We start from the raw sequence: 27,990 nt of genomic DNA on the forward strand, positions 1-27,990 counted from the left end.
GTGAGAAATATTATATTTTCCCTATTTGTTCCTGCTCGTGTTTATTTGTCGCAATTTTAAACTAACTTGTTTTCCCTTTCTCATTTCCGACGAAGAACTCAACACCTAACCCCTTTTTCCCTTACCACATTTGCTGCCTGATCTGCTGAGTGTTTTTGTTTCAGTGTAAAATTGGTTTATACTAAACTGGCCCTTTAAACCTTTGAGATAATCGAATGCATTGTCTCAGAGAAGCGAAAATGTAGTGGGTGGAGAAACAAAAGAGGCGTTGCTGCACGACATAACGCCAGCCAGTTCCCTCCCGCAAGGTCGCAGCAAGTGTCAGCTGACGTACTGCCTCAGATGGTGTTCGCTCCTTGAAGTCACTGGGAAGCTCCTCCCTGGTCGTGTGTCTCTACTCATCAGACAGAGAGAGCAATGCTTTAGCATGGGGAGATGCAAATAAACCAGCACGCTGAGCTCAGCCATGGAAGCGTGTAACAGCAGCACAAACCAAACGGTGAGTCCCTTCTTCCTCAGACCTCCCGCTTGCCAAACCAGGAGGCTCATTTACTAGGCTTGAGGGTGCATCTTCGCAAAGGGAGGAAGCATCTTTACTCTGTGCCAATAAAACTTCTACCTCCCTTTGACTGTTCTTTTAGATTTCTTGCATTTGCTCCACCAAGGATTGTCTGTTATTTTTTTCCCCCCCGATATCGAACTCCTCATCCAAATACTTCGTTTATTCACTGGCTTTAAAAAAAAAACGGGATCTGATGATCTTGCCTTTTGCGGGCTTGCCCTTGTGTTGAAATCTGGCAGCCCCAACGCTTTGCACAATAGCTGCTGCAGGGACGCCGCACAGTCAGAGTCGTTGCCGCTGCTCCAAACAATGCAGCAATTTGGAAATAGTTGCATCGAGTCATTAAAAAAAATTATATATCGTTAACGTGGCATCAACAAGAGGAAGTGAAATATTCACGAATTTTAGGTTTGCCTTTTATAATTGAATATTTGCCCTGTCTCTCCATCCATCTCTTTTTAGCGGCGCAAGGCAAGATGGTTACCTCATGTGGCATTTTGTTGTCTGAACGCAGAACACCCACACTTTATGCAAACGAGTCCAGCGAAAATATGTGACTCCTTCCTTAAAAAAAAACACGTTAATCTCATGCCACTAAACTGCAAAAGCAAAAATATTCTCTCCCTTCCGAATATCATGGTTACCAGCCATACTTGATTAATTTGCATATTTTTTTTTCCAATCCCCACCGACCAATAATAAATAAATGGATCACCAGCTACACGTGTTTAGTAATGTCGGTATGACTAATATTTGCAGCCAAAGAGCTACATTCTGACTGGATATGTTGTGATACCCGATCACAGATTGTATCACAATGGTTTAACGTGGAATAGAATGGATCTCATTTAGGGCGTTGGGGTTATGAATAGGTGAAGATTGCACATTGAGAGGGGGCAATGAACATAAATACATCCTGGTATTTAGCGATGACTTACCTAATGCTGAATGAAGAAAAACTGCAATTTACCAATGAGGAGCACGGAATATTACTGGGGATGGGGACATAAATGTATTTATAGTTTAGTTTCAGGAAAGTGTGGACATCTATCATGTTATTATCCAAATACTTAACAGAGAAACATGTACGTGTGGAATTTCATGTGATCAAGTACTATCAGCTAAAACCAGGATGCACCCATTGGTGTGGTTATTGCTGCCCAGATTGTTCATTGGAGATTTGCTTACAATGTTCTGGAACAGACAACCCTCCAATTTCCATCAGTTAACTGAACTGACATTAGTACCCTGGAATACTGCAGTCTACCTGAAGGTCAGTAAGGGAAGTACAAATCCAAAGTTACATCTATCCATGTTTGCACTGCAGAGATATGATTAGATATTACTGAAGCTATAAGTTACAGAACTACCATTTACAAGTATGCAAAATAATGGGAAAAAAACATGAATATTTTATAACAAATTATGCCCAGAACAAAATCCTTGTATTTGCTCTCTTCTTAATGAGAAGAAAATAATGTCTATCATTGGCAAATGACCATTTGTCTCTGGGGTGAACTAAATATAGCCATTCTTTTTTGGGAGGTATGAGAGGGTGAAGGCATTGAGATATCTTCAAAGCACATGGTAAATGACCCAAGTTAACCACCTGTGGCAGACCTGACATTGGACTTGATATCAAACTGGTTGCTCTTCCAAACTATTGTACTTCAGTGTTTCAGGTATGTTTGAGGTATTTCCCCTTTTCCCTAACTAGTCTGAAGAAGGGTCTCAACCCGAAACGTCGCCCATTCCTTTTTTTCCCAGAGATGCAGCTTTTTGTGTCTAATTGAGGTAACAAAAGTAGATATCTAGTTACTTTTTCTTTCTCTATGACCAGGATAGACGACATAATTTAAATATTAAATTGACATACAAATAGGTTTTTCTGTTTTATACACAAATTCAAAAATAATGAACATTTAATGATTTATTTCATAAGTTCAGAAGTTGTTGGAGCAGAATTAGGCCATTTGACCCATCAAGTCTACTCTGCCATTCAATCATGGCCGATCTATCTTTCCCTCTCAAACCCAATTTACTGCCTTTGCCCCCTGACACGCTTTTTTTAAAAATCTAAGGATCTTGCATCTTCAGATGACTGAAATTGCAAATATCCTAATCCAGACATTCATGAACGATACACAGTAGTAAACTAGTCTATCTTGTGATGGAATGATTAGTTGTTTTGTCATCAGATCATGAATATGTGAGAATATCTCATGCAATTATAGGCACTTTCAAGCATAACTCAGGAAAGACTGTTAATTCATTACATGAAGGACAGGATAATTCTGACTTGGACGATACTTTTTAGTTCTCTGCCCTGGCACATTGATATATCAGCATTAGGCCACTTAAAAGGGGAAATTTTAATATATTCAGCTGAAAACAACAAAAAAAACATTAAATAACATGCATGTAAGGAGACTATTTTTGCCTCTGGGGGTAAAAAAGTTGATGAATTCGGAAATCTCTCTGGAGATGACATCATTCTTAGTTGGATTTGTGAAATATTTGTAATCCCAGAAGCTATGTAAAAAATAGTTTTGTGTTTAAAGATTAATCTAGTTGTAGAAGGTGCAGAAATGGCAGAAATACTAAATGGTTTCCAGTTTTTACATATTGTGATTACAAGTGAAAATATGGATGCATTAGGGTGAATTGATACAGGTGAAAGGTGTTGGTTTTAAAATTATATACACTAGGAGCCAAAAACAGATGTGATAGGGTGACTTGTGTCACAGGAGCAATGGCATATGCTCTTTATTGACCCTAAGTCACTGAGCCTTTGGGAACCATTCCTTATTGAGGATATTTCACAAGAGATAGCTGAAGATTTGTACACTGTTTTTTATTCTTTTCCCTGGCACATCTCATTAGGCAAATTTTACTGGAGACTGAGAGGGTGAATGCCATATTGTATCTCCCAACATGGGAGAGAATAATGGATCATGTAACCTCAGACTAATTAAATTAATATTATTTGTGTGAAGTCAAAGAATCTATATGGTTCAGGTTTGTTTCAGATCAAGGTTAGAAAGGATGCATTTGACCAACCGATTAGTTATATATTGTATGTATAATGTGATACAGATATATAATATGTACAGATCCTCAGAATATAGAATGGCATGTTACAAGATCTGTTCACATTTAAAGGGCATGAGGATATGAGCACTTAAAAGTAAGTAGATTGACAAACAGGATGTAGAAGGTACTGTATGGATTAAACGGTAGCTCTACTTGTTTATAATTTACATGGATTTGGCAGAGGGAAAATTTTCTTAATATTTGATGATGACATAAAAGCAAATGGTTTAACAAACCACGCAGAAGAGTACAAGCCTCTGCAAAAGGATATTGTCAGATTAGCAGGATGGAAAGGAAGGTGACAGATAGGATACCCATCAGTAATATATTTTGACAGGATAAACAAATAAAGTGTTGACCCATGAAATGACATTGGTGGATATGTAGGATCAGAAAAAAACTGTACATCCCTTGCAGATGATTCCAAGAAAATATAAGCCCACTTACATGTAAGCAAATGTACTGAACTAAAAAGTTTGACAACTCAAGCGCTTGATTGTCACGTTGAAAAATGTTGTCATACATTTTAATTCCGTGATTTAAGTATTTTAGCATATAGCAAGATAATACCATCTTTACCTTCAGGAGGAATAAGCAATAACAATGGTCAGATGGCATCCACCATCAACACATACAATTAAAACCTACCCATTATTCAATCATTCTGCTACACCAACAGAAAATTGCTAGACATCCTTAGGCTTCCATATCATATCAAAAATGCAACTGAATTAATGTTTTGTATGTGAGGGGGTTAAAACCATATTGAATTTTCATTAAGTGAGAAAATGTCCGATTTTATCGGGCTTAAATTTCATGTTATGGTTTGAGTAATGCAAGTTATATTGAGAACTTGTGATTTTGAGTACACAAACCAACCCATGCTTAAATCAGATCACTTATTATTAGTCAAGGAAAAAATTGGTTGACAAGTTTTGGGATAAAGTTCATGATTGCCTGTTAAAGGTCAATACAATGATTTCCTAATAGTTTTAAACTGAGCCACCTTGGAAAATCAACAACCTGAATAGTCAACAATAACCTGAGAAGTCACCTATTCCTTTTCTCCAGTGATGCTGCTTGACCCGCTGAAATACTCCAGCATTTTGTGTCTATCTTCAATTCTAAATGTGGCAAACTAATAAAAATATTCTTCTACAAACATGTAAATGATCTCTGATAGGACCAGTATCCTCTCAATGAAGAGCTAGAATTTAAATTATTTCATGCAAACATTGATATAGTCCTCTCTCCTGCAATCTAATATCCCAAAGACAATGTAAATCATTCGAAAGAGAATCATGTTATTATTAATATTGTGCAGAGGCAGGAATGTTACAACTGTGATGGTGGCCGGAAGAAATCGGATTTCATTTTTAGGTCCGGGAACTCCACCTTGAAATCCAAGTTGTAATTCACCAATTTTGTGTACGGAAATATTTTTTTTAAGTCATGGTAAAGCACCAGTTCACTTAGTCAACAATTCCGGTCGGAAGAATTAGCTATTGTAATACATCAATTTAATTTTGATTACAGAAAATAGGATCCAATTCAAAGATTAAAATCAGTGGAGTCTTTTGACAAACTTTCATAAACGAAGCGTTTTGTCTATAATTTTAAGCGTTTTTGCCCAATAAAGATCATGGGTTTTACATGTTATTTGCATAAATCTAATTTATTGACATATACGAGTACCATTTTGTTAAAGGGGCCTTCTAAATACAATATGACGATACAGACCAGGGTTTCCACCTAGCTGTGGTGTGCCTGTGAAGCAGGAAGATGGATGTATATTGCCTCGTAATCGTGGCCGAATGATTCTCGATGTTCCGCACATTAAACATGGTGACAAATCGATCTGCTGTGGCCAACAGCGTGATCGCCACCTGAAATAAAACCGTCTCCTTTTTTGATACAACTTGCAAAGAATACTTTCACACGTGGCATAGTAAGCTTTGTATTATCGTTCTGTAATTGCAGGGGGTCTGTTTTGTCCTAATTTGACGTGGTATGCATGGAGCTAGCTGCCTGAGTGAGCATTGCGAGTAGATGTCAGTAACACCATGAACCCAGCCAGTGGCGCTGCTGAAAACCGACAACACTCTCACGGTAGAAAACAGCAACGGACTTCTTCGCCGGCCAGATTCCGGGATATTAACTCGAGAGCCTCCACCAAGACCTCGCTGGCTGGCAAAGCCAATGCGTTAAAGCAGGGTTACCACCCCGGCCGGATCTCCAGCCCCGCGGCTGCAAGCTGCAAGGAGAGGTCCAGCAGACAGGCGGGAACTGTCCGCCCCCTTGGTGCTGAAAGGGCGGCGGCTGCGGCTGTGGCTGCGGCTCCTCCACGCAGTGGCAGCAGCGAGGAGGGAGATAATAAGACGTCTGAGGCAAACCTTGCTAACAGTGGCCGCGCTCCGGGCATTGCCGAGGTGCCAGCGGCGGTAGCAGCAGCAGCGGCCAAGGGCAGGGGCGGGGGCGGGGAGCTGCGTGCAGACGGAGAGGAGCGGCCGGGACGTGCCGGCGTGGGATCGGCGCCGCCCAACGTGGGCAAGGCACTGTCCATCGGCACCGTCCCCGCCATGCACACCAAAGGTGCGGCCGAGCCAGAGGAGAGGGCGGCAGCAGCAACAGCAGCGGCAACAGCGGCAGCAGTCGGAGACTCAGCCAAGGAGCCGGTGGTGATGGAGCAAGAACAAACCCTGCAAAATGAGGTCGAGAAGCTGCGCTCGGAAAACCTGGGCCTTAAGGTAGGAAGGAGCTTGCTTTTGTCCCGGTGTGTTGCAGACATTGGCGAGGGTGGGGTGGGGGGGGGGGGGGGTGATGTGGTCACATCAAGGGAGGGGTGGGGGGAAAGAGTCATTAATGTGTATTAATGCAACAACACTATAACAAGACCTTAACATCTGGGGCCAAGGAACCTTCATTCCCCTGGGCCCCAAGCTGCAATGGAAGATGATGTTGACAATTTATAAACCCAGCCAATATGGCCATTGTGTTCGGGAAACGCCTGTCGCAGATTGCAAGGAGGGTTTTGTTTTTTTTCTTCTCTCTCTTTTGGGCTAACTTCCCTTTTGCTTTGCTTTGATTTTATTCTTGAACTCGATCATTTTTTTCCCTTAAAAAAAAAAGAAAGCTTTGCCTTTGTCAGGGCGAGATCGAGGAGATGCGAAACGAAATGGACGAAATGAGGGACAGTTTCTACGAGGAGGATGCGTGCCAGCTGCAAGACATCCGGCGAGAGCTGGAGCGGGCCAACAAGAACTGCCGGATCCTGCAATATCGCCTGCGCAAGACCGAGAGGAAAAGGATGAGGTTCGCCGAGACCGGCGAGATGGACAACGAGCTCCTGAGAAGTCTGGAACAAGACCTTAAGGTCAGCTCACTTTCAATCTGTCACGTGTCACTAGGTCGCTAAAGTTATGAAATGCAAATACACTTTGGCATCTTTGAAGGAACTGACCTCGATCTAACCAATTCGCATCTATTTTAATACCAATCAGTCATGTGCATTTTTTAATATCAAAACTATCCTATTGACTGTTGTCATCCATCACAGGTTGCCAAAGACGTGTCTGTCCGGCTGCACCACGAATTGGAAAATGTGGAGGAAAAACGCACCAAAACAGAGGAAGAGAATGAAACCTTGCGGCAGCATTTGATAGAGGCTGAAATTACCAAACAAGCTCTGCAGAATGAAATGGACAAAATCAAAGAGGCGAGTAATTGTGATCACTATACCCTTTGAAATGGTTCAAAAATGTAAGAAACCAGATGTGTTTCAAATGCTCAGGAGTTAACTTTGGTGATGTTGGTGGCGAGGAAGGTACATAGCAGATTCACCTCTTGCTTTGGATTATTTTAGATGGCAATAGAACCTGCGAATTTAAAGAAATGGAAAGGTAAACATAAGTTTAGAAAGATGTGATGGGTTTTTGACATAGGGACAACCATTTTTAAGGTTAAAGTTGTGTTAAATGTTTACGCATTTTTTCCCAATCAGTTTCCAAGGCTTAATTGTCAGATTGAAATTTATGTCAAATACCAAATGATTTTTGCAAGTGTTTTATGAGATCCAAAGAATCCTACTTAAATTTTTAAGGATTATATTTTTTTCAGATTTTCTCAAGAGATTAGTCTTGTACATGAAAGGAGTTGACAAGTCAGGGGACTAATTAACCCCTAGACTAATCTATGCCAGTTTGATGCTGGTGCCAAATTTAGTAGTGGATCTAATCTGCACAGAAATGGGTGCCAAACTAATCAGTGAAATGTACTCTGGCAGCAGTTTTGCCCATCTAAAAGGCAGACAGACAGGAACTCGTGCAAGTACAAATAGAAAATGTCAGTAGTCTTGAATAGGTGCTCTAAATCTGGAAGAACTATTATATGCTAAATTGGGAACCTACACCAATTCAGGAGCCACATTGAGCAAAGGTTATCAGATAAAAATAGCAATAATTAGGGGAAAAAATTGAATATCATTGTTTGTGATAGGGAATAATTCAGGAAAATACTTCAATAAAAATAATTTAAATTGTCACACAATGCATTTTGTGCCCAAATTCCTTATTCGATTCAAGTTGATGTTATTTTTTTGTTTCCTTTTGATTTGATTTCTATGTTTTTTTAAACTAGATACATCCAGAAGTAAAACCCATAAAAACATAAACTGTAGTTTGCCTGGAACCCTCCAAAAAAAGTAAATATAGGCTTATCTGTAAACAAAGTATGAATAATTAACATTAACAAATTGACAAAATTGAGCAAAATGCCTGATGTTTATTGGTGTATGTACTGGATGACATCATGCTCTTACACACCATAATGACCCGAGGGAGTACTGGCATTTTGACAATAGTCTGGTTCTGAGGTAATGTTAATATTCATATTAATTGATCAAAATTGTTTAAGATCAGTACTGACTGAAATTAACTAGTTGCTGCCCTGTGGGAAGAAAACTATCTGATAATGGTAATGTTATTAATGTTAACAACGTTAACATTAATGTTATTAATGTAGACAATTTATGGATAAATATTACTATGTGGAGGACAGGGTATGTGGAGGATAAAATGCTAACTCCATTTCATGGTTCAGGGAAAACTCATTGACCAGGTTTACTCAGAATTCACTTATTCATGGTGATCCTGCCACAAAGTGAAAATCAAAACAAAAACTGCAGTTGCTGGAAATCTAAAAACCTTTGACTTAGCTCTGTTTCTCTTCCCACAGATGAGACCTGACCTGCTGAATATTTGCAATAATTATGTTTTTATTTTATTCTGCTGCAAGCCAGTATTGTCCTTTAGACTGATTCATTTCTGAAGCATGAAGTGTGTTTAACTTTTATTGCTGGGATGAAATACAAAAAATCATATGAAAATTAATTGTAAACAAATTGAGTATGGTATAAACATTTCCTACAATTTATTTATTATCAAATAGTTATAATTAAAACGATACTTATTTGATTTTTTCTTCTGTAAAATGCTGCAAGAAAATCAGTTCAATTATCAAATCTCTTGAGCAGGAAGCATAATTGAGACTAAGATTATTGGAATGGTTATAGAAGGAAAAAAATAGAATAAGGTTTTGTGTATGAATCTGAAGAGAATGAGGAGAGAATGGGACTACTCATGGCCAATTGAAAACCGTAATATTACTGGTGGATATTGTATCTCGATTCACAAAGTGTCGGCAGAAAACTTTATGTAGTTAATGAGCTACAATGACCTTTTCTTGGTGATGGTCACACTTTCTGATCAATCCACGCATTTCAAATAACCGCTAATTCTGTCCTTGGTTATTGTTTCAAGAACTTCCTCCACCATCAATTTTATAACTGATTTATGGTCTGTGGTTACCAGGTATATCCCCTACCCATTTTTGAACAAGCATTGTATCTGCAATTTTCCAATCCCCAGGCAGCACCCTGAATCTTTAGATATTTGGAAGGTTTGGAAGGCCCTCTACATATAGCCTGGTTTTCATTTGTATTATCAGTTTGGCATCTGTCATATGCTGCTATATTCAAATTCTATTTTATTTTCTAACTTTTTGGTTATCTAGGGAGCTCTTAATTTTTTTAATTTTCCTACTTTTTGAATACAGTTGAAACATTTAAAACTCTAAAGACCTCCCAATTATTCCAATACTTTCAATAGACAATAGACAATAGATGCAGGTGTAGGCCATTCGATCCTTTGAGCCAGCACCGCCATTCACTGTGATCATGGCTGATCACCCACAATCAGTATCCTGTTCCTGCCTTCTCCCCAAATCCCTTGACTCCGCTATCTTTAAGAGCTCCATCTAACTCTCTCTTGAAAGCATCCAGAGAATTGGCCTCCCCTGCCTTCTGAGGCAGAGAATTCCACAGATTCACAACTCTCTGGGTGAAAAAGTTTTTCCTCATCTCCATTCTAAATGGCCTACCCCTTATTCTTAAACTGTGGCCCCTGGTTCTGTACTCCCCTAACATCGGGAACATGTTTCCTGCCTCTAGCGTGTCCAATTCCTTAATAATCTTATATGTTTCAAAATATCCCCTCTAATCCTTCTAAATTCCAGTGTATACAAGCCCAGTCGCTCCATTCTTTCAACATATGACAATCCCGCCATCCCAGGAATTAACCTTGTGAACCTATGCTGCACTCCCTCAATAGCAAGAATGTCCTTCCTCAAATTTGAAGACCAAAACTGCATACAATACTCCAGGTGTGGTCTCACTCGGGCCCTGTACAACTGCAGAAGGACCGTTTTCATGGACAGATGCATTAGCAATAGGAAGATTTGTGAGGATGATGTCAAATAGATTTTTTCTCTCATGATAATTCTCTTACTACCTGCCATAAAAGCAGTCTGGCAGTTATATCCTTTGGGTCTTAGCCAGTTCAGTCACGGGATTGAGACTACTGACCAATTTACACATTTGATACATTCAATGCCCTTGCTTTCCTTGTGGTTTCTTTTGAACATTTAGTAGTGATACATCAGCTGAAGGAGAATGGATGGTGGTAATCATCAGGGGGATTTCCATCGATTGCTTTACGTGATGCCAGGCTAATTTATGGGATTCTTATTGTGTTTGACTGTGCCATTGGTGGAATTACACTGTCATTTGAGCAAGACATAGGAAGAATGCTGAAAGGACTGGGATTTTGGATGAAAGGAATGATTCTGTAGCATGATGGTGTCAAGCTGTCTGTTGATTAGTGGTAGAAGAGGACTATCCCAATTTTATCTCCAGAGTCAGGAATTTTCAGCGATGACTGGACTAAGTGTGCCTTTCTTATATAGTGATTTTATTATGTGTGTAGCTTGCTAGTCTAATTCTGAGCTCACAAGAATCACTCATATTACTGTGGGACTGAGAGACATGGAAAAGCCAGGTCTAAGAAGGTCTTCCTTAAAGATGTTTTGTATTCTTCTCTCTACATGTATGTCTCATTATTTGTCTTGCTTTCTGTCATCTCTGGGCATTCTTTAAACGCTGTTTTTACCATGCTTTTGCACATTGCGGGCAATATGTCTTTCCAAGCCTTTTTTCCTTTTCATCTATTTTTCTTTGCTATCATCCTTTCTCCTTTTACTTACTGATTTCATTTCAAGTCCAAACTAGTTTTTGCACTGTACCCCTTTGACTCTTGTTGTTCTTTAATTCCCTTGCCACATTTTCCAACATGTGCATCTCTTTGTTTTGCTTGTATTTTCCATATCACAGGATTACACAAATTTCAGAGCAAGAGAAAAAAGTTCTGATCATACCATCCATGTCAAAACCAGCTCCACATTGTAACTTAATTCTAAGCCATCTTTAGATTAATTTCCTTCTGATGCATTCCCACAGCTGTTTACATCTAGATTTGTGCTTTACAACACATCGACGAACAGTAACAATTTTAGTTTATATTTTGTCTTTAATACATAAAATTACGTTTAAAGTGACTTCAATAGACAGAAATGGATGCCAAAGGAGAGGGATGATTTACTGAAAGAGCATTCAGGAGAATTAAGGTGGAGGAGATGAAATGGGAGTAAAATTTGAGTATTGAGATTTGATGTTGAATGGCCTGCATGTTAATGCTGAAGGAAGGTATAGAGAATGTATAAAAGAGCAGAGCCACAGAAGCTGATCATCCTGAGGTGATGAGATGTTGAACTGAAAGAGAGGGTCTGCAGAGCATAGTCTGAAATGAAAGAAATGGGAGCCAGTGCTGAATGACAGGAACAGATATAATTAAAGAATAGGATGGTGTGGGAAAAGATAACTTGATGAACAAAGGGTTTAGAAGTGTGAATGATGGAGTGTAACAAAATAAATGTTTACTTTCATCACACTACTTAGAACTACAAAAGTTCTCTTACTAGCAGTAAGCAGCGTTAAGTTGGTGCTGTTGATAGTTTGCAAGAAGAAAAGGGTTAAATCTGCTTAATTTCAAGAAGTGTTGAGAATTCATGTGATCAATTCTTCCCATTTGAGCAAAATGAGTGAGTGGGCAAAGTCAGGAAACTACCCTTTCATTTTCTGTAAGTGATATGAAATGCATTATTAGAAAGACCTTATATGTACTGTCGAAAAATATAAGAATTTCCTGAATTAATGATTATTTTTAGTTATAGGTTTGTCATAATTGCGGCATTTTAACTTTCATGTGGATCTTAAATCTATCCTCGCTTTACAGATGTATTAAGCCCTTAACTTTTGAGTTCTTTTGCTTTATCGTCTGGGTTTCATTGAATAAATTTATAATTTTTAAATTCTTATGTTATATATCTCTGCTGTGATTATAAGAGCATCCACCTGCTTTACTGGTGGAATAATATTTTGTCCAGATTTGTAAACCCTTTTCCACTCCAGTCAAGTTGGAAAATATAACCTGATGCATAATTAGGATTTCAGTATTTGAATGCACAATTTTGTATCATCTATGCCTCAAAAATATTACTTAGACTGAGGAACTGTTTCAAACTTAAATGTGTTATTAATTTTACTGGATTCGCAAGTCTGTGCTGATTCTTGGGTACATTGCTAATTTAAATATGAAAAATAAATATTTGATGTCTACCTTTTAGAAAAGTAAGCAGATGAGAAAAAGTAACAGTGTTTTGGGATTGCCTGTTCTTATTATCTTGCCTTTCACAGCTCTGATTATTTTAAAATACAAAACTTTACAGGAAGTATTCTTTGCTGGAGAAGTAAAGAAAATTATCTATGTTTTAAATTCAGATATGAGGGTGATTATGTAGAGGTTAAATGCATAAACTCTTGAGACAGATAATATTCTAAATACTTTTAATTTTACATACATATTTCATCAAGGCCAAATACAATTCTTGATAATGTTAAAATAAAAACTATTTAGCAGTTCTGAGCCATTTTATGTCCAAAGTGCAGTAAAAGAAACCAGTCAGCCTTTTATACCTCTAGTTGAAAATATTGGTGGTGGTAAGTTGGCAAAAGGTTTCTTTCAGTCTCCTTCACTATTGTGCCTTTCTTCATGTTCTCCATTTCGTTTTTTAATTTCATGCTTCTTGTATTATTCAAAATTCATTTCTAAATCTCAATGTAGTTTATTTTTGTTCTTCCAATTTTATCTGTTATCTCTCTCACTCGATCTTTATTCACAGCTATTTCATTACCTTTTTCTTTTTTGTTGCTTCTGCTGCAGTTTTCATTTCCCTCTGCTTCTTAATTGGAGTTGGCAGGTGGTGAGCCTGTACAACAGCATGAACAGCTAATTAATGGCCTTTCAGATGCATGATAGAGAGTCCTGTAGTTGGCACTTAAGATAGCTGAGATAAAAATTACCATGTCAGCTATTGCTAAAATCTAAAATCTGGGTGCTGATCTCTGCATTGGTATTGTGGATTTGATATTTATATGCCAATGCTAGCACAGTGATTGAACATTAAGCCATAAGATCTACAGGATTCTAGCTTAGACCTACGGGGCAAAAAGAGGAAAAATTACAATCAGCATTTTAGGACAGTAACATAAATGAACATCAAATTTTCTGACGAGTAAAAGTGAACTCGTTTGTGTAGTGTTTATCCTGCAACTCATTCATCATCTATAACTAATTTGTACATTTGCACACTGAGCACATTGTTTTGAAGCCAAAATCAGAATGTTAATACATTCATAAATGAGCATTGATGAATTTATTAAAACTAACACAGGTTGGAAATTATCATGACACAGGCAGTAGAAATAACTACATGTTTTTTAAAAAAAGAAACTTGGCACTGCAGTGTGTTACCAGCGTTGTCCGAATATACATTAGGTCGCCTGCTCTAGCTCACTGCCATAATTCAACTTTTCTCAGTTTTGCAATTTCTGCCCTTTTAAAAGATAAGAACATTGTGACTTTCAAATTCCACATTAACTCTTAAATACCCTGTCTTGGCAAGGAATTTTATATAACAATACCTCAGGAGTAGCATTTACCACCACCGTGTAGTTAGTGAGCAGTTGGTAGCTTCATAAGTATTGTCCACAACTTGGAGGGAGAAATGAGAAATATTGTAATTTAAATTATCATCCTCAAATCGAAGAAGCTGGAACTATTACAGTATTTCTGCATTGGAAATATTTTGCACACACTGCACCATGTAAAAACCCCACTTAATGAGATAATCAGTTTATGCTCTTGTTCCTTTTTTTAACTTTTCACTCCAGAACTCTCTCCAGTTTTCATCATCTTCTATCCATAATATAAATCCTAATGATATATTTTTTTAATGATTTGCAGTTCTAAAGTTTATTTGACATCCTTTAGCTGTTACTCCTATCACTTCATTAATCTTGGCTATTTTGTGCCCATCCCACAGCCTCCATCTCACATATTGGCTGTCTGAGCAGGTGTTCAAGCCACATCCAATTGCTTTTTAGAAATCACTCTTGCCACAGTTTTCACCATCAAATCAGTGAGCTTCTAAAAATATAATTACATTTGAAGCTACTACCTCACCCTATGCTGAATTATGCTGCAGCCTTTGTATTTTTGGTAAAGAAACCTAACATTATGTTTGATCTGTTAATCACTGCCTTGCATGTGCAGCTACTCTATAAAGACCAATTGATTATATTGTCCACATTTGTTCCTTCTGTCTTGTATCGTGGCTACAACTATTGGATAATTAAAAACTTTGGTTATTAACATTAATTGCTTTATCACAATCTGTACTGCTACATACCTTGTCATGATTTATTTAAGTTTTATTGATCTTTTCATGTTTATGTCATCAACATAATTTGAAATTGTCTAAAGAAACAAGGTTCAGATTTTGTGTGTGGGTGGTGCAAACCAGTGATACTGGATCGGTTACTTAAAATATGTTAACTATCACGGTATTTTGAGAAAAAAATGTGCAAATAATCATATTTAATTTCAAATCAAGGGACTGGTAATTATTTATTATTTTCCATATTAACTGCAAAGAAGAACAAATTATTAAATTCATACTTTTTATATAAAATTGAGCTCAGATTCATGATTCAAGTTGATTTAGGAATAGAAGGACTTCACATTTTAAATGTGATTGTGGCATTATTAATCTGAAGTCAATTTTGCTGGGAAGTTTAAGTTTTCCATTTGCCTGCCAGAGTCCAATATCTTCCTTCAAGTACCCCCTCCCCTCCTTGCAGGAAAATAACAAATAACGTTTTCCATCTGTCTTAATTTTGTACCTTGCACCAATATGCCAATTTACATTTTTATTTCCTCCACTGGCTACCATTTGGTCTGAAGGAATAACATTGCCAACTGGCGCCAAATATATCATAATTCTTGCTGTTGACCCATGTATACAAGAAGTGCCCGAGTTCATCCTGAATTAAATTCTACAATGTACAGATAATGAAGTCTTTCATTCGCACACGCAGGGTAGTGATTTCAATCTTAATGTGAGAATTATAGTTAAAGTCAACCCCGCTGCTTTACACAGCTCCCTAAATACCATTATTAATAGCATATGGCTAGATCCGTAGCTGTGAGACAATGTTTTATGTTGAAAAATGCATTATGTATTGCTTTCCTAAGAGATTAATAGCCAAGAGAAATAAAAAGCAGATATTTTACCTATGAGTTTTAAATCTATTGTTAAATCACAAGGGAGGAAATACCAAAGTAGAACAGAATTGTTCTACATTGATTCAAACAGGCATGTATTTTGCAGTTAGTTTGAGTTGTAATTTGAGAATAAATTTATTAATTTGCCAGATGTGAGAATTACAGGCAAGGCCGACGTCTATTACCAACCTCTCTTTGAAAATGAGGATGAGCTGCCTTCTCAAACAGCTGCTGACTGATGAAGGTAGCTGATCTGCATAACCGAATTGCTTGTTTGACCACATCACAGAACAATGAAAGGAATAATGCATAATGTTTAGATTTTGTAACGGTGGCAGATTTCCTTCCCCCAAAAGACCTTAATGATGCAGGATGCAATTTTCTAACAATGCTAATCGAAAATAATGGATAACAGATTTGCTAATTAACAATTTACTATGCAATTGCTGTGTTCTTGCTTATCATTGGCAGTGACATTATCACACTTCTTCCATGATATTCATGTTGTCACAAGTTAAATCATATAATGTTTGATTTATTTCCATCCAATAAAATTGCAGTCCCCCCCCCCCCCCCCCCCCGTGATCTCTTGTTGCTTGAAGCATATATTATTTTTGAGGATGACTGGGCTTGGAATACTGGAACTGACGTGTGACTTCAACACTGCAAGGGTAATTAATAATGTTTTACAGGAAATTCACTGTTGTGGCTGGAACTGTGAAATAAGATCAGGGTCTGTTGAAAATATTCATCTGGTCAGGAAACAAAACTTCACATGAATTACAGTTCATTTGCGATGATGAAAATTACCTGTTAAATATTTACCCAACTATCTATTATTAATCATGGAAATTTAACTGCAGATAGCCTCTATTTATAATAGCAGAGCTGCTCAAAAAAGAAATGCTTAGGTTAATTAACATTTTGGCATATTTGCTGCTATTGCCTTTTTAACTTATTTTGGAGTGTTGAGAGAACAGTTGAAGCTTTGGGGAGTGGCCACAGTTTCTCCCATGTGTACAGAACTACATTCTGATAGATTACTGTTTCCCCATTACGCTTTTGCTGTTCATGAAGGCTTTAGCTTTCTGTCAGGCCATCTCAAGCTGTTCTGTGGGCAGAAGATCATTGAGTGGAGCACCGTTGTTCAAAGGATTTGTTAATGACAACTGCAAAGATTCTGTACATCGCCAGTTCAGGACTCCAAATTAGCTTAAAAATCTGCAATTTATGTAAATCTAATTTGAACTTTTAAATTCAAATGCTTTCTTGTACTGTACTTCCCTAATGTGGTTAAACAATTCATCCTCTCTTCTATTTAGTCAGCTGCGATTCTGTTACTGTTGAGTCAGAAGGTAATGCATTTAATTGTCACTGCAGAGGCTTGAGCAGAGAATGTAGGATGCGACAATGGTCAGGAGATAAGGCATTAATCCTAGATCTTGAAGATCCTCAGATGGCTTTCAGAAAAGCCATGTCACAATGTTGAAGGAGGCGATTTGTCCCCAGTATTCTGATCAACATTCATAATCAAACATAATAATAAAAATAAACACAGACTATTCAGCCACTCAAGCTTGCTTCACCATTTAATAAGCTGCAATCTCAGTGCAGCTTTGTTGAACCAGCTCCTTATCCCTTAATTTGTTTACTATTTAAAAACACTGATCTGTCAGAAACATTATCATTAAAGCTGATTATCTGGTCATTTCATTGTTGTTTGGGGTCCGCGCTTTACACGAGTTGGCTGACGGATTTCCAACAGTAATAATATTTAAATTACTTTAGAATGAGCTGATTTTTTAAAATATCCAATATAAATGCATTTTCTGTATTCTAGGATGTTCAGTTCAGCAGCAGGCCAATACAACATTGCTTCTGGTGTACAAAAGCATCTTAGACAATAGACAATAGGTGCAGGAGTAGGCCATTCGGCCCTTCGAGCCAGCACCACCATTCAATGTGATCATGGCTGATCATTCTCAATCAGTACCCTGTTCCTGCCTTCTCCCCATACCCCCTGACTCCGCTATTCTTAAGAATTCTATCTAGCTCTCTCTTGAAAGCATCCAGAGAATTGGCCTCCACTGCCTTCTGAGGCAGAGAATTCCACAGATTTCCATCTCTCTGACTGAAAAGGTTTTTTCTCATCTCCGTTCTAAATGGCCTACCCCTTATTCTTAAACTGTGGCCCCTGGTTCTGGACTCCCCCAACATTGGGAACATGTTTCCTGCCTCTAATGTATCCAACCCCTTAATAATCTTGTATGTTTCAATAAGATTCCCTCCCATCCTTCTAAATTCCAGTGTATACAAGCCTAGTCGCTCAGTCTTTCAACATACGACAGTCCCGTCATTCCGGGAATTAACCTAGGGAATTAACCTAGTGAACTTACGCTGCACGCCCTCAATAGCAAGAATATCCTTCCTCAAATTTGGAGACCAAAACTGCACACAGTACTCCAGGTGCGGTCTCACTAGGGCCCTGTACAACTGCAGAAGGACCGCTTTGCTCCTAAACTCAACTCCTCTTGTTATGAAGGCCAACATTCCATTGGCTTTCTTCACTGCCTGCTGTACCTGCATGCTTCCTTTCAGTGACTGATGCACTAGGACACCCAGATCTTGTTGTACGTTCCCTTTTCCTGATTTGACACCATTCAGATAATACTCTGCCTTCCTATTCTTACCACCAAAGTGGATAACCTCACACTTATCCACATTAAACTGCATCTGCCATGCATCCGCCCACTCACACAACCTGTCCAAGTCACCCTGCAACCTCATAGCATCTTCCTCACAGTTCACACTGCCAGCCAGCTTTGTGTCATCTGCAAATTTGCTAATGTTACTTTTAATCCCTTCATCCAAGTTATTCATGTATTTTGTAAATAGCTGCGGTCCCAGCACCGAGCCTTGCGGTACCCCACTAGTTACTGCCTGCCATTCTGAAAGGGACCCATTTATCCCCACTCTTTGCTTTCTGTCTGCCAACCAATTTTCTATCCATGTCAGTACCCTACCCCCAATACCATGTGCTCTAAGATCTTCAAGACATAAATAGCTACATTTTCTCTCAAGTATAGTTATTGGGGCAAAATTACCCTAGTTGTGACTCTTGAGAATCATCCAAGGAAATTTAAAGTCATTGTGTAGAAATTTACCCTTGATCATTAGTGCTATATACAATAGAACTTTATTTATCCCAGGAGGGAAATTGATCTGCCAACAGTCATAAAACACAAGATACATGAAACATGAAATTAAAGTGACGAGTGGCAGGGATTGGGAATGTGCAAAGATTGGGGAGGCAGGATGGGAGGGAGGGGGGCCAGTCTAACCCATGACAGAAGGGGGAGGAGTTATACGGTTCGATAGCCACAGGGAAAAAGGATCACTTGTGGCGTTCTGTCCTGTATCTTGCTGAAACCAGTCTGTTGCTGAAGGTACTCCTCAGGTCGACCAGTGTGTCATGGGGAAGGGGGTAGCTGTATTGTCACTTCCACATATGCAAAATATTGTTGTGGCTGCTTCCGTTGTAGCCATCGGAACTAAATGTACTATCCAGGAACTGCTACACTTCTACACATATATTGCTGGCAGTCGAGGTCTCACTGCCTAATTTTATTTGTATGGTTCCATGTTTACTGACAACTGCTATGTAAACTCTGATAATTCACTATCTGACCATAGTCCGGCATCTGGCTCATCAGTGACGTTTGCTGCGTTACCTGTACATTTGCTGGAGCACCTTGTTCCTGCATTCTGTTTAAACCTACTAGGTTTGCTGAAAGGTTACTTTTAACAAAAGTGAATTAATGCTTGAGTACAGGCTAGAGTTCCTCAGTTATGTAGGAGTTCCATTCTTGAGAATTATTTGTAAACTAACTTTTCAGAAATGAACAATTTCATTTTGGGCTGATTAACATGGACATCTATTTATTATTTTCCCTCATGTAGTTACAATACTACAGGATCAGACTGTCCCATTTCCAATGGCTACCTTAGATACCCCTAAAGTATTAATTGGTGTTACTTTGTTTGATAACATATTTTATGTGCCAATAAAATATATTTTTGTGTCAGTTTCCCAAAAAAGTTTCTTTGGGACCTCTGAACTGGCATCTACATTCTCAAAGACAATGCTGCCTGTGTGAATACAAGAGGGAGGTTAGAAGGTATCACAAAATGCTGGAGTCACTCAGCAGGTCAGGCAGCATCTCTGAAGAGAAGGAATGGGTAACGTTTCGGGTCGAGACCCTTCTTCAGACTGATGTTGGGGGGGCGGGACAAAGAAAGGATATAGGTGGAGACAGGAAGACAGTGGGAGAACTGGGAAGGGGGAGGGGAACAGAGGGACAGAGGAGCTATCTAAAGTTAGAGAAGTCAATGTTCATACCGCTGGGCTGTAAGCTGCCCAAGTGAAATATGAGGTGCTGTTCCTCCAATTTGCAGTGGGCCTCACTATGACACTGGAGGAGGCCCATGACAGAAAGGTCAGACTGGGAGTGGGAGGGGGAGTTGAAGTGCTCAGCTACCAGGAGATCAGGTTGGTTAAGGTGGACTGAGCGAAGTTGTTGAGCGAAACGATCGCCGAGCCTGCGTTTGATCTTGCCAATTTAGAGAAGTTGACATCTGGAACAGCGGATACAATAGATGAGGTTGGAGGAGGTGCAGGTGAACCTCTGCCTCACCTGGAAAGACTGTTTGGGTCCTTGGGTGGAGTCGAAGGGAGAGGTAAAGGGACAGGTGTTGCATCTCCTGCGGTTGCAGGGGAAAGTGCCTGGAGAGGGGGTGGTTTGGGTAGGAAGGGACGAGTGGACCAGGGAGTTACGGAGGGAACGGTCTCTGCAGAAAGCAGAAAGGGGAGGAGATGGGAAGATGTGGCCAGTAGTGGGATCCCGTTGGAGGTGACGGAAATGTTGGTGGATAATTTGTTGTATACGCTGGCTGATGGGGTGGAAGGTGAGGACAAGGGGGACTCTATCCTTGTTACGAATGGGGGGAGGGGGAGCAAGAGCGGAGCTGTGGGATAGAGGAGGCCCTAGTGAGAGCCTCATCTATAATGGAAGAGGGGAAACCCCGTTTCCTAAAGAATATGGACATCTCTGATGCCCTAGTGTGAAACATCTCATCCTGGGCACAGATGCGGCGTAGACGGAGGAATTGGGAGTAGGGGATAGACTTTTTGCAGGAGACAGGGTGGGAAGAAGTGTAGTCCAGATAGCTGTGGGAGTCAGTGGGTTTGTAGTAGATGTCAGTCACTAGTCTGTCTCCTGTGATGGAGATGGTGAGATCCAGAAATGGTCGGGAGATGTCGGAGATGGTCCAAGTGTATTTAAGAGCTGGATGGAAATTAGTGGTGAAATGTATGAAGTCAGTGAGTTCTGAATGGGTACAAGAGGTAGCACCAATGCTGTCGTCGATTTAGCGGAGGTAGAGTTCGGGGATAGGGCCAGTGTACGTCTGGAACAGGAATTGTTCGACGTACCCGTCAAAGAGAAAGGCATAGCTAGGGCCCATGCGAATGCCCATAGCTACGCCTTGGGCTTGGAGGAAGTGGGAGGAGTCAAAGCAGAAGTTGTTGAGGGTAAGAATCAGCTCTGCTAGGCGGAGAAGAGTGTCAGTAGATGGAGACTGGCTGGTTCTGCGGTCGAGGAAGAAACGGAGGGCTTCAAGACCATCTTTGTGGGGGATGGAGGTGTAGAGTGACTGGACATCCATGGTAAAGATGAGGGAGTGGGGGCCTGGAAACCGCAAGTTATTGAGGTGACGGAGAGCATGTGAGGTGTCTTGGACATAGGTGGGGAGGGATTTGACCAGGGGGGATAGGATGGAGGGAGGTTAGATGTAAACAGCTCATTTTTTAAAAACCGGTTGTACTTTGAATTAACAGGCTGCTCTCCCTATTACATAATTACAAAAAAAATTGCATTTCTGTAAATAATTTTCCTTCCTTAAATTGCTTTACACATTTGTGCGAAATTGTGTAAAGTAAATTTTCCATAAATCAGGCCTTGCACCACCTTTGGAGCTCCTGTATTAATAAAGCAACGTCCAATAAACTGGAAACTCTGCTCATCTAACGCTGTCCAATTACTGAGCCTGATGTATTAACAAGGATTTATTTACTATATTTTGAATTTGGATTAGTAGTTCTGTAGTTCTTTGCTCTGGTCACAAGGTGGTATGTTGGGACAGGTTTACAGATTTAGTAACTTCAGGATTGTTTTTTTAAATTTTGCTCTCTACTAAATGTTGTAATTTATAAATTTAAAGGTTCAACAAATTTGTTTTAAAATTTAAAGATGAAGTATGTTTTCTTTTCCCCCTTATTCACACTTTCATCAAAGCTTCTGTATCAAGCAGCTGAGAACTGGACTAAATATTTTAATTCCAGAACTCTTGACAGCTTTTAGTCCTATCTGTAAAGTGTGGGACTGTTCAGTTTGTAGATTTCTCCTGCTTGTTAATAGTATAGCATATCACAAAGAGCTGAGTGTCAGATTGTGAAAAGGGGAGGTGCAACCAGACCTGGGTGTGCTTGTATTTCAGTCACTGAAACTAAGCATGCAGGTACAGCAGGCAGTGAAGAAAGCTAAGGGCATGTTGGCCTTCATTGCGAGAGGATTTGAGTTAAGGAGCAAGGAGATACTAATGCAGTTGTACAGGGCCCTGGTGAGACCGCACCTGGGGTATTGTGTGCAATTTTCGTCTCCTAATTTGTGGAAGGACATTATTGCTATTGAGGGAGTGCACAGTAGGTTCACCAGGTTAATTCCTAGGATGATGGGACTGACATATGATAAAAGAATGGGTCGACTGGGCTTGTATCCACTGGAATTTAGAAGGATGAGGGGATCTTATAGAAACATATAAAATTCTTAAAGGATTGGACAGGCTAGATGCAGGAAAAATGTTCCCAATGTTGGGGGAGTCCAGAACCAGGGGTCACAGTTTAAGAATAAGGGGTAGACCATTTAGGAATGAGATGAGGAAAACTTTATTTACCCAGAGAGTTTTGAATCTGTGGAATTATTTGCCACGGAAGGCAGTGGAGGCCAATTCACTGGATGTTTTCCAGAGAGAGTTAGATTTAGCTCTTAAGGCTAAAGGAATCAAGGGATATGGGGAAAAAGTAGGAATGGGGTACTGATTTTAGATGATCAGCCATGCTCGAAGAGCCGAATGGCTTACTTCTGCATCTTTGTATGTTTCTGTGAGGTTTCAAAACACATGTCTGGTTAGCCTGTGAAGAATTTGTTGATTTGCACAAAAATGCTTAAATGAAACTATAAAAATATCAGCACTTTTATTTTAAGCAACTGATGTATATGTATAAATGTATGACAAATGTGCTTTCCTTATGTTGAAGCCATAGATAAAGTAAAAGAACAGATGAAAACTGGAACAGCTATTTAAGACATGTTGATTGTGTATTTTGCTGATGATTAGAAAAAAATATTGATTTAAAAACAATTCTCTGTGAAATACTATTTTTGGTTGTAAATATTCAGTTGGAGGAATTTCTTGTCCTGTAGCTTAGCACAAACAAAACTAAACTGCAATTATTCTTTATTAAACATTATATACATCATAAATTATAAGAGCATATACTCTTCAATTATACTAAGATGTACAATAAGACATTATGTATTCTCAATTTAAGAGTATTTCATAATCCAAACATTTACAATTAAATGCTTAAATGCAAAACAACAGCTGACAGTAGGCAAAATGTCCTGAGGTTTGGCTTGTCTCATATGGTCATAAGCGATAGTAGAATTAGGCCATTCAGCACATCAAGTCTACTCCGCGATTCAATCATGGCTGATCTACCTCTCCCTCCTAACCCCATTCTCCGGCCTCCACTTCATTAAAAAAAAAATTGTCATCACAGGCAAGTCCAATATTTATTGCCCACCCCTAATCACTCATGAGAAGGTCAAGGTCATTTTGAACTGTTCGAGTCTTTATGTTGAAGGTCCTTCTATTATGTTTTTGCATAGTGATTGCAAAATTTTAAACAGAGACTACGAGAGAATTATGACATATTTCTGAGGATGGTTCTTTTCTTGGACAGTAATTGTGTATTCATGTGCTTGTTGTTACATTCTCTTAGCTAACAATGATCTATTCTACATTTTCCTTGATCTCCATCCACTGTATCATTTTCACACCATACACTTCCTTATCTCTGCATCTCCCTTTCCCCAGACTATCAGTCTGAAGAAGAGTCTCGACCCGAAACGTCACCCATTCCTTCTATACAGAAATGCTGCCTGGCCCGCTGAGTTACTCTAGAATTTTGTGTCTTATAAGTTTGAAAGGTCCCTTAGCAAGTTGCTGCACGTCATCTAGTAAATGACTCACACTACAGAGCGGTGGGACAGGGATGGTAAATATTTTTATAGTAAAAGGTTGCATGCTAAGTTTTAGACAGATACTCTATTCCTAACTAATTCGAAATTGAGTTGTGACCAATTAGGCCCCACATTATAAAAAAAAGTGTTTCTTAATTCGTCACTCTCCTTATATCCAATTTACGATGCCGAGACATGTATTATAGCAGAACTGCCTATACTGAAAATATGTACTCCATAATGTTTGGGCCAAAGACCCATCATTTATTTATTTGCCTCTGTACTTCTCAATTTGAGATTTGTTATAGAAAAAATCGCATGTGGTTAAAGTGCACATTGTCAGATTTTATTAAAGGCCATTTTTATACATTTTGGTTTCACCATATAGAAATTACAGCTGTGTTTTTCCATAGTCCCCCCATTTCAGGGCACCATAATGTTTGGGACACATGGCTTCACATGTGTTTGTAATTGCTCAGGTGTGGTTAATTGCCTCCTAATGTGGTTGCTCTTTTAAGTACTTCTTGGCAAACTGTAACCTGGCCTCAGCATTGGGTCATTCCTCCAGTCTTTCCATCGCCTTTGGAAACTTTTATTGCTACTTATCAACATGAGGATCAAAGTTGTGGCAATGAAAGTCAAAGAAGCCATTATGAGAGTGAGAAACAAGAATAAAACTGTTAGAGACATCAGCCAAACCTTATGGCTTACCAAAATCAACTGTTTGGAACATCAGTAAGAAAGAGAGCACTGGTGAGCTTACTAATTGCAAAGGGATTGGGAGGCCAAGGAAGACCTCCACAGCTGATGACTGAAGAATTCTCTCTAAAATAAAGAAAAATCCCCAAACACCTGTCTGACAGGTCAGAAACACTCTTCAGGAGTCAGGTGAGGATTTGCCAATGACCACTGTCCACAGAAGACTTAATGAACAGAAATACAGAGGCTACACTGTGAGATGCAAACCACTGGTTAGCTGCAAAAATAGGATGGCCAGGTTACAGTTTGCCAAGAAGTACTTAAAAGAGCAACCACAGTTCTGGAAAAAGGTCTTGTGAACAGATAAGACGAAGATTAACTTATATCAGAGTGATGACAAGATCAAAGTATGGAGGAGAGAAGGGACTGCCCAAGATCCAAAGCATACCACCTCATCTGTGAAACACGATGGTAGGGGTGTTATGGCCTGGGCATGTATGGCTGCTGAAGGTAATGGATCAAGGAAATGGATCACTTATCTTCATTGATGATACAACTGCTGATGGTAGAAGCATAATGAATTCTGAAGTGTATAGATACATCCTATCTGCTAAAGTTCAAACAAATGCCTCAAAACTCATTGGCCGGCGGCTCATTCTACAACAAGAAAATGATCCCAAACATACTGCTAAAGCAACAAAGGTTTTTCATAGCTAAAAAATGGTCAATTCTTGAGTGGCCAAGTCAATCACCCGATCTGAACCCAATTAAGCATGCCTTTTATATGCTGAAGAGAAAGCTGAAGGGGACTAGCCCCCCAAACAAGCATAAGCTAAAGATGGCTGCAATACAGGCCTGGCATCACCAAAGATGACAGCAGAATGTTTTAATTGAAGCTGAGGGTAGTGCAGCCAATAATATTGCCAGCTCAGTTACAAACCTTAGCTGCCCTTGAGACCAATTTGCTCGGACTAATGTCTGAGTCATAATCTTCCCATCTTTTAGTTCAACATTCCCCAATGTGGTTTGAAGTCAACTTTTTAAAAATATCATAAACTTAACCCACAAATTTGTATCGTTGCATGCAAAGGATATGCAACAAAATACTAAACATCACTACTTTCATTTACATGAAATTGCTGTGTCCCAAACATTGTGGTGCCCTGAAATGGGGAGACTATGTATAAACACTGCTGTAATTTCTACAAGGTGAAACCAAAATGTATAAAAATGGCCTTTATTAAAAGCTGACAATGTGCACTTTAACCACATGCGATTTTTTTCTATTACAAATCTCAAATTGTGGAGTACAGAAGCAAATAAATAAATGATTGGTCTTTGTCCCAAACATTATGGAGGGCACTGTATCACAGCACCAATTATGCACTGTGTAGGAAGGAACTGCTGATTTAAACCGAAGATAGACACAAAAAGCTGACGTAACTCAGCGGGACAGGCAGCATCTCTAGAGAGAAGGAATGGGTGACATTTCGGCTCAAAACCCTTCTTCAGTCTGAAGAAGGCCTCAACCTGAAATGTCACCGATTCCTTCTCTCTTGGGATGCTGCCTGTCCTGTTGAGTTACTCCAGCATTTTGGGTCTATCACCAAGTACACACGAACAGGTATTAAAAATGCAACGTTTCAATGAAATGCACGTTGCACGCATTGAATGTGATGTTGAATAAATTGCTATTGTATATAAGATGCTATTTTATGAAGTATAACTGAAATATGCTTGATCAAATCATAAACTTACTGAAGTGAAGCTGCTCATGGAGCTTGTAAATTAAATTATGTTGGCATTGAACCGGACAAATTAGGTGGAACATAATTATAAAAGGATATGAATTTTTGCTGTGGATAAAATACAATCCACATAGAAATTTTAAAGAGGCAATTTTTAATCAGAAAAAAATGACAGTTTAGTAAATTTTTATTTTTATTTGATCGTGAAACAGTACAGTTTTCAAACAGCAATTTTGATATTCGGGTTTTGAATATAATGCAACAAGTTGAACCTGAACATTTGTAATCCTGATGGCAGAGAAGCTGCAATTGATTTTGCATAAATGGCTGATTATTTAAGATGTAATTAATATTTTTGCATACATAATTGGTTAAATTAATGAATTACCATCAGGATATCTCATTTCATTTTCCTTTAGTCTTCATTGAAGCGACGTGGAAGTAAAGATCTGCAAAAATCTGAAAAGAAATCTCAACAAAATCAAGAGGTAATGTGATTTTTTTTAACATAGTAAGTAACTTTGCAACCGAGTAATATATTTACATGAATGATTTTATAAGAAATATTATCTATCTTAAATCCAGGTAATTTTACATGACCTAATTATTGTTGACCTTTGCGACAGAGACTGTCACTCCTGCATTGGTCTCTTCAGCCACAAGCGACGCTGCTCCAGCCGAGGTGTGGAGCAAGCAGCCAACTAGGATGCATCGCCCATGGTCAGCCATGACCGAGGGGGCCTAAGAAGAATTATTGTTGCAGAGTGATTGATTTGCATGAATGGTGATAAGGTGTAGCTTAGCAATTTCAATAATATTGATAAAACTGGTTACTTTCAAAGAACAGAGACTTACTAAAACAGAGACTGTCATTATACACCACTGTCAAAATTCACACAGAGTCCAGCCTAACAGCCATTTAGAATTAGAGTGGTAGTATTCAACCCTGGGTTGTTTGCAACCAACTCTGAGTTGCAGGTGTCTGATACCAGTTATGACTATGAAGTCCTTTTTTGCAACAGGTACCTGATGGTAAAAAACAGATTAATTTAGGGGCCAGGCAGGAAACACATCTTGTCTTCCAGGCTCAAGAAGGCGTTATCTCCTTTCTGAAGTTATTTTCACCTTACTTGGGTTGTTATTTTTTTCTGATGTCAAGTAAAACTAATCAGCCTAGAATAAATAACTAAATAAAGGTCACATTTGAAACTCGAAGCCTCATTAACACATTTAATGCCCATTTAGAGCATAGAACAGTGCAGTGCAGGAACAGACCCTCTTCCCATTATGTCTGTGCCAGGTATGATGCAAAATTGTCCTGTGTACGATCCCTATCTCTCCATTTCCTACATGTTCATGTGACTATCTAAATGCCTCTTAAACGCCACCCCTGGCAGGTCGTTCCAGGTACCTACCCCTCTTTGAATTTAAAAAAAATCACCTTAAGTATT

General features: G+C 39.0%; 1 protein-coding gene across 3 annotated transcripts in view; it reads left to right on the forward strand.

The window, feature by feature from the left end:
• The first annotated feature begins 376 nt into the window (after positions 1-376).
• mtcl3 (MTCL family member 3) overlaps positions 377-27,990 on the forward strand; it is a 61,676-nt gene continuing 34,062 nt past the window's right edge. For 2 of the 3 annotated variants that reach the window (XR_013547276.1, XR_013547277.1), the window contains exons 1-5: positions 377-499; positions 5,636-6,402; positions 6,804-7,028; positions 7,212-7,370; positions 26,959-27,027. Coding sequence is in view for 1 of the 3 variants with exons in the window: in XM_078399552.1 (XP_078255678.1) it covers positions 5,719-6,402; positions 6,804-7,028; positions 7,212-7,370; positions 26,959-27,027 (1,137 nt within the window). In the remaining 2 variants the exon portion in view is untranslated. The remainder of the gene's footprint in view (positions 500-5,635; positions 6,403-6,803; positions 7,029-7,211; positions 7,371-26,958; positions 27,028-27,990) is intronic. The other variant, XM_078399552.1, reaches the window with a different exon arrangement.

The sequence above is a fragment of the Rhinoraja longicauda genome, chromosome 5, assembly GCF_053455715.1.
Source record: "Rhinoraja longicauda isolate Sanriku21f chromosome 5, sRhiLon1.1, whole genome shotgun sequence".
Classification (NCBI taxonomy): domain Eukaryota; kingdom Metazoa; phylum Chordata; class Chondrichthyes; order Rajiformes; family Arhynchobatidae; genus Rhinoraja; species Rhinoraja longicauda.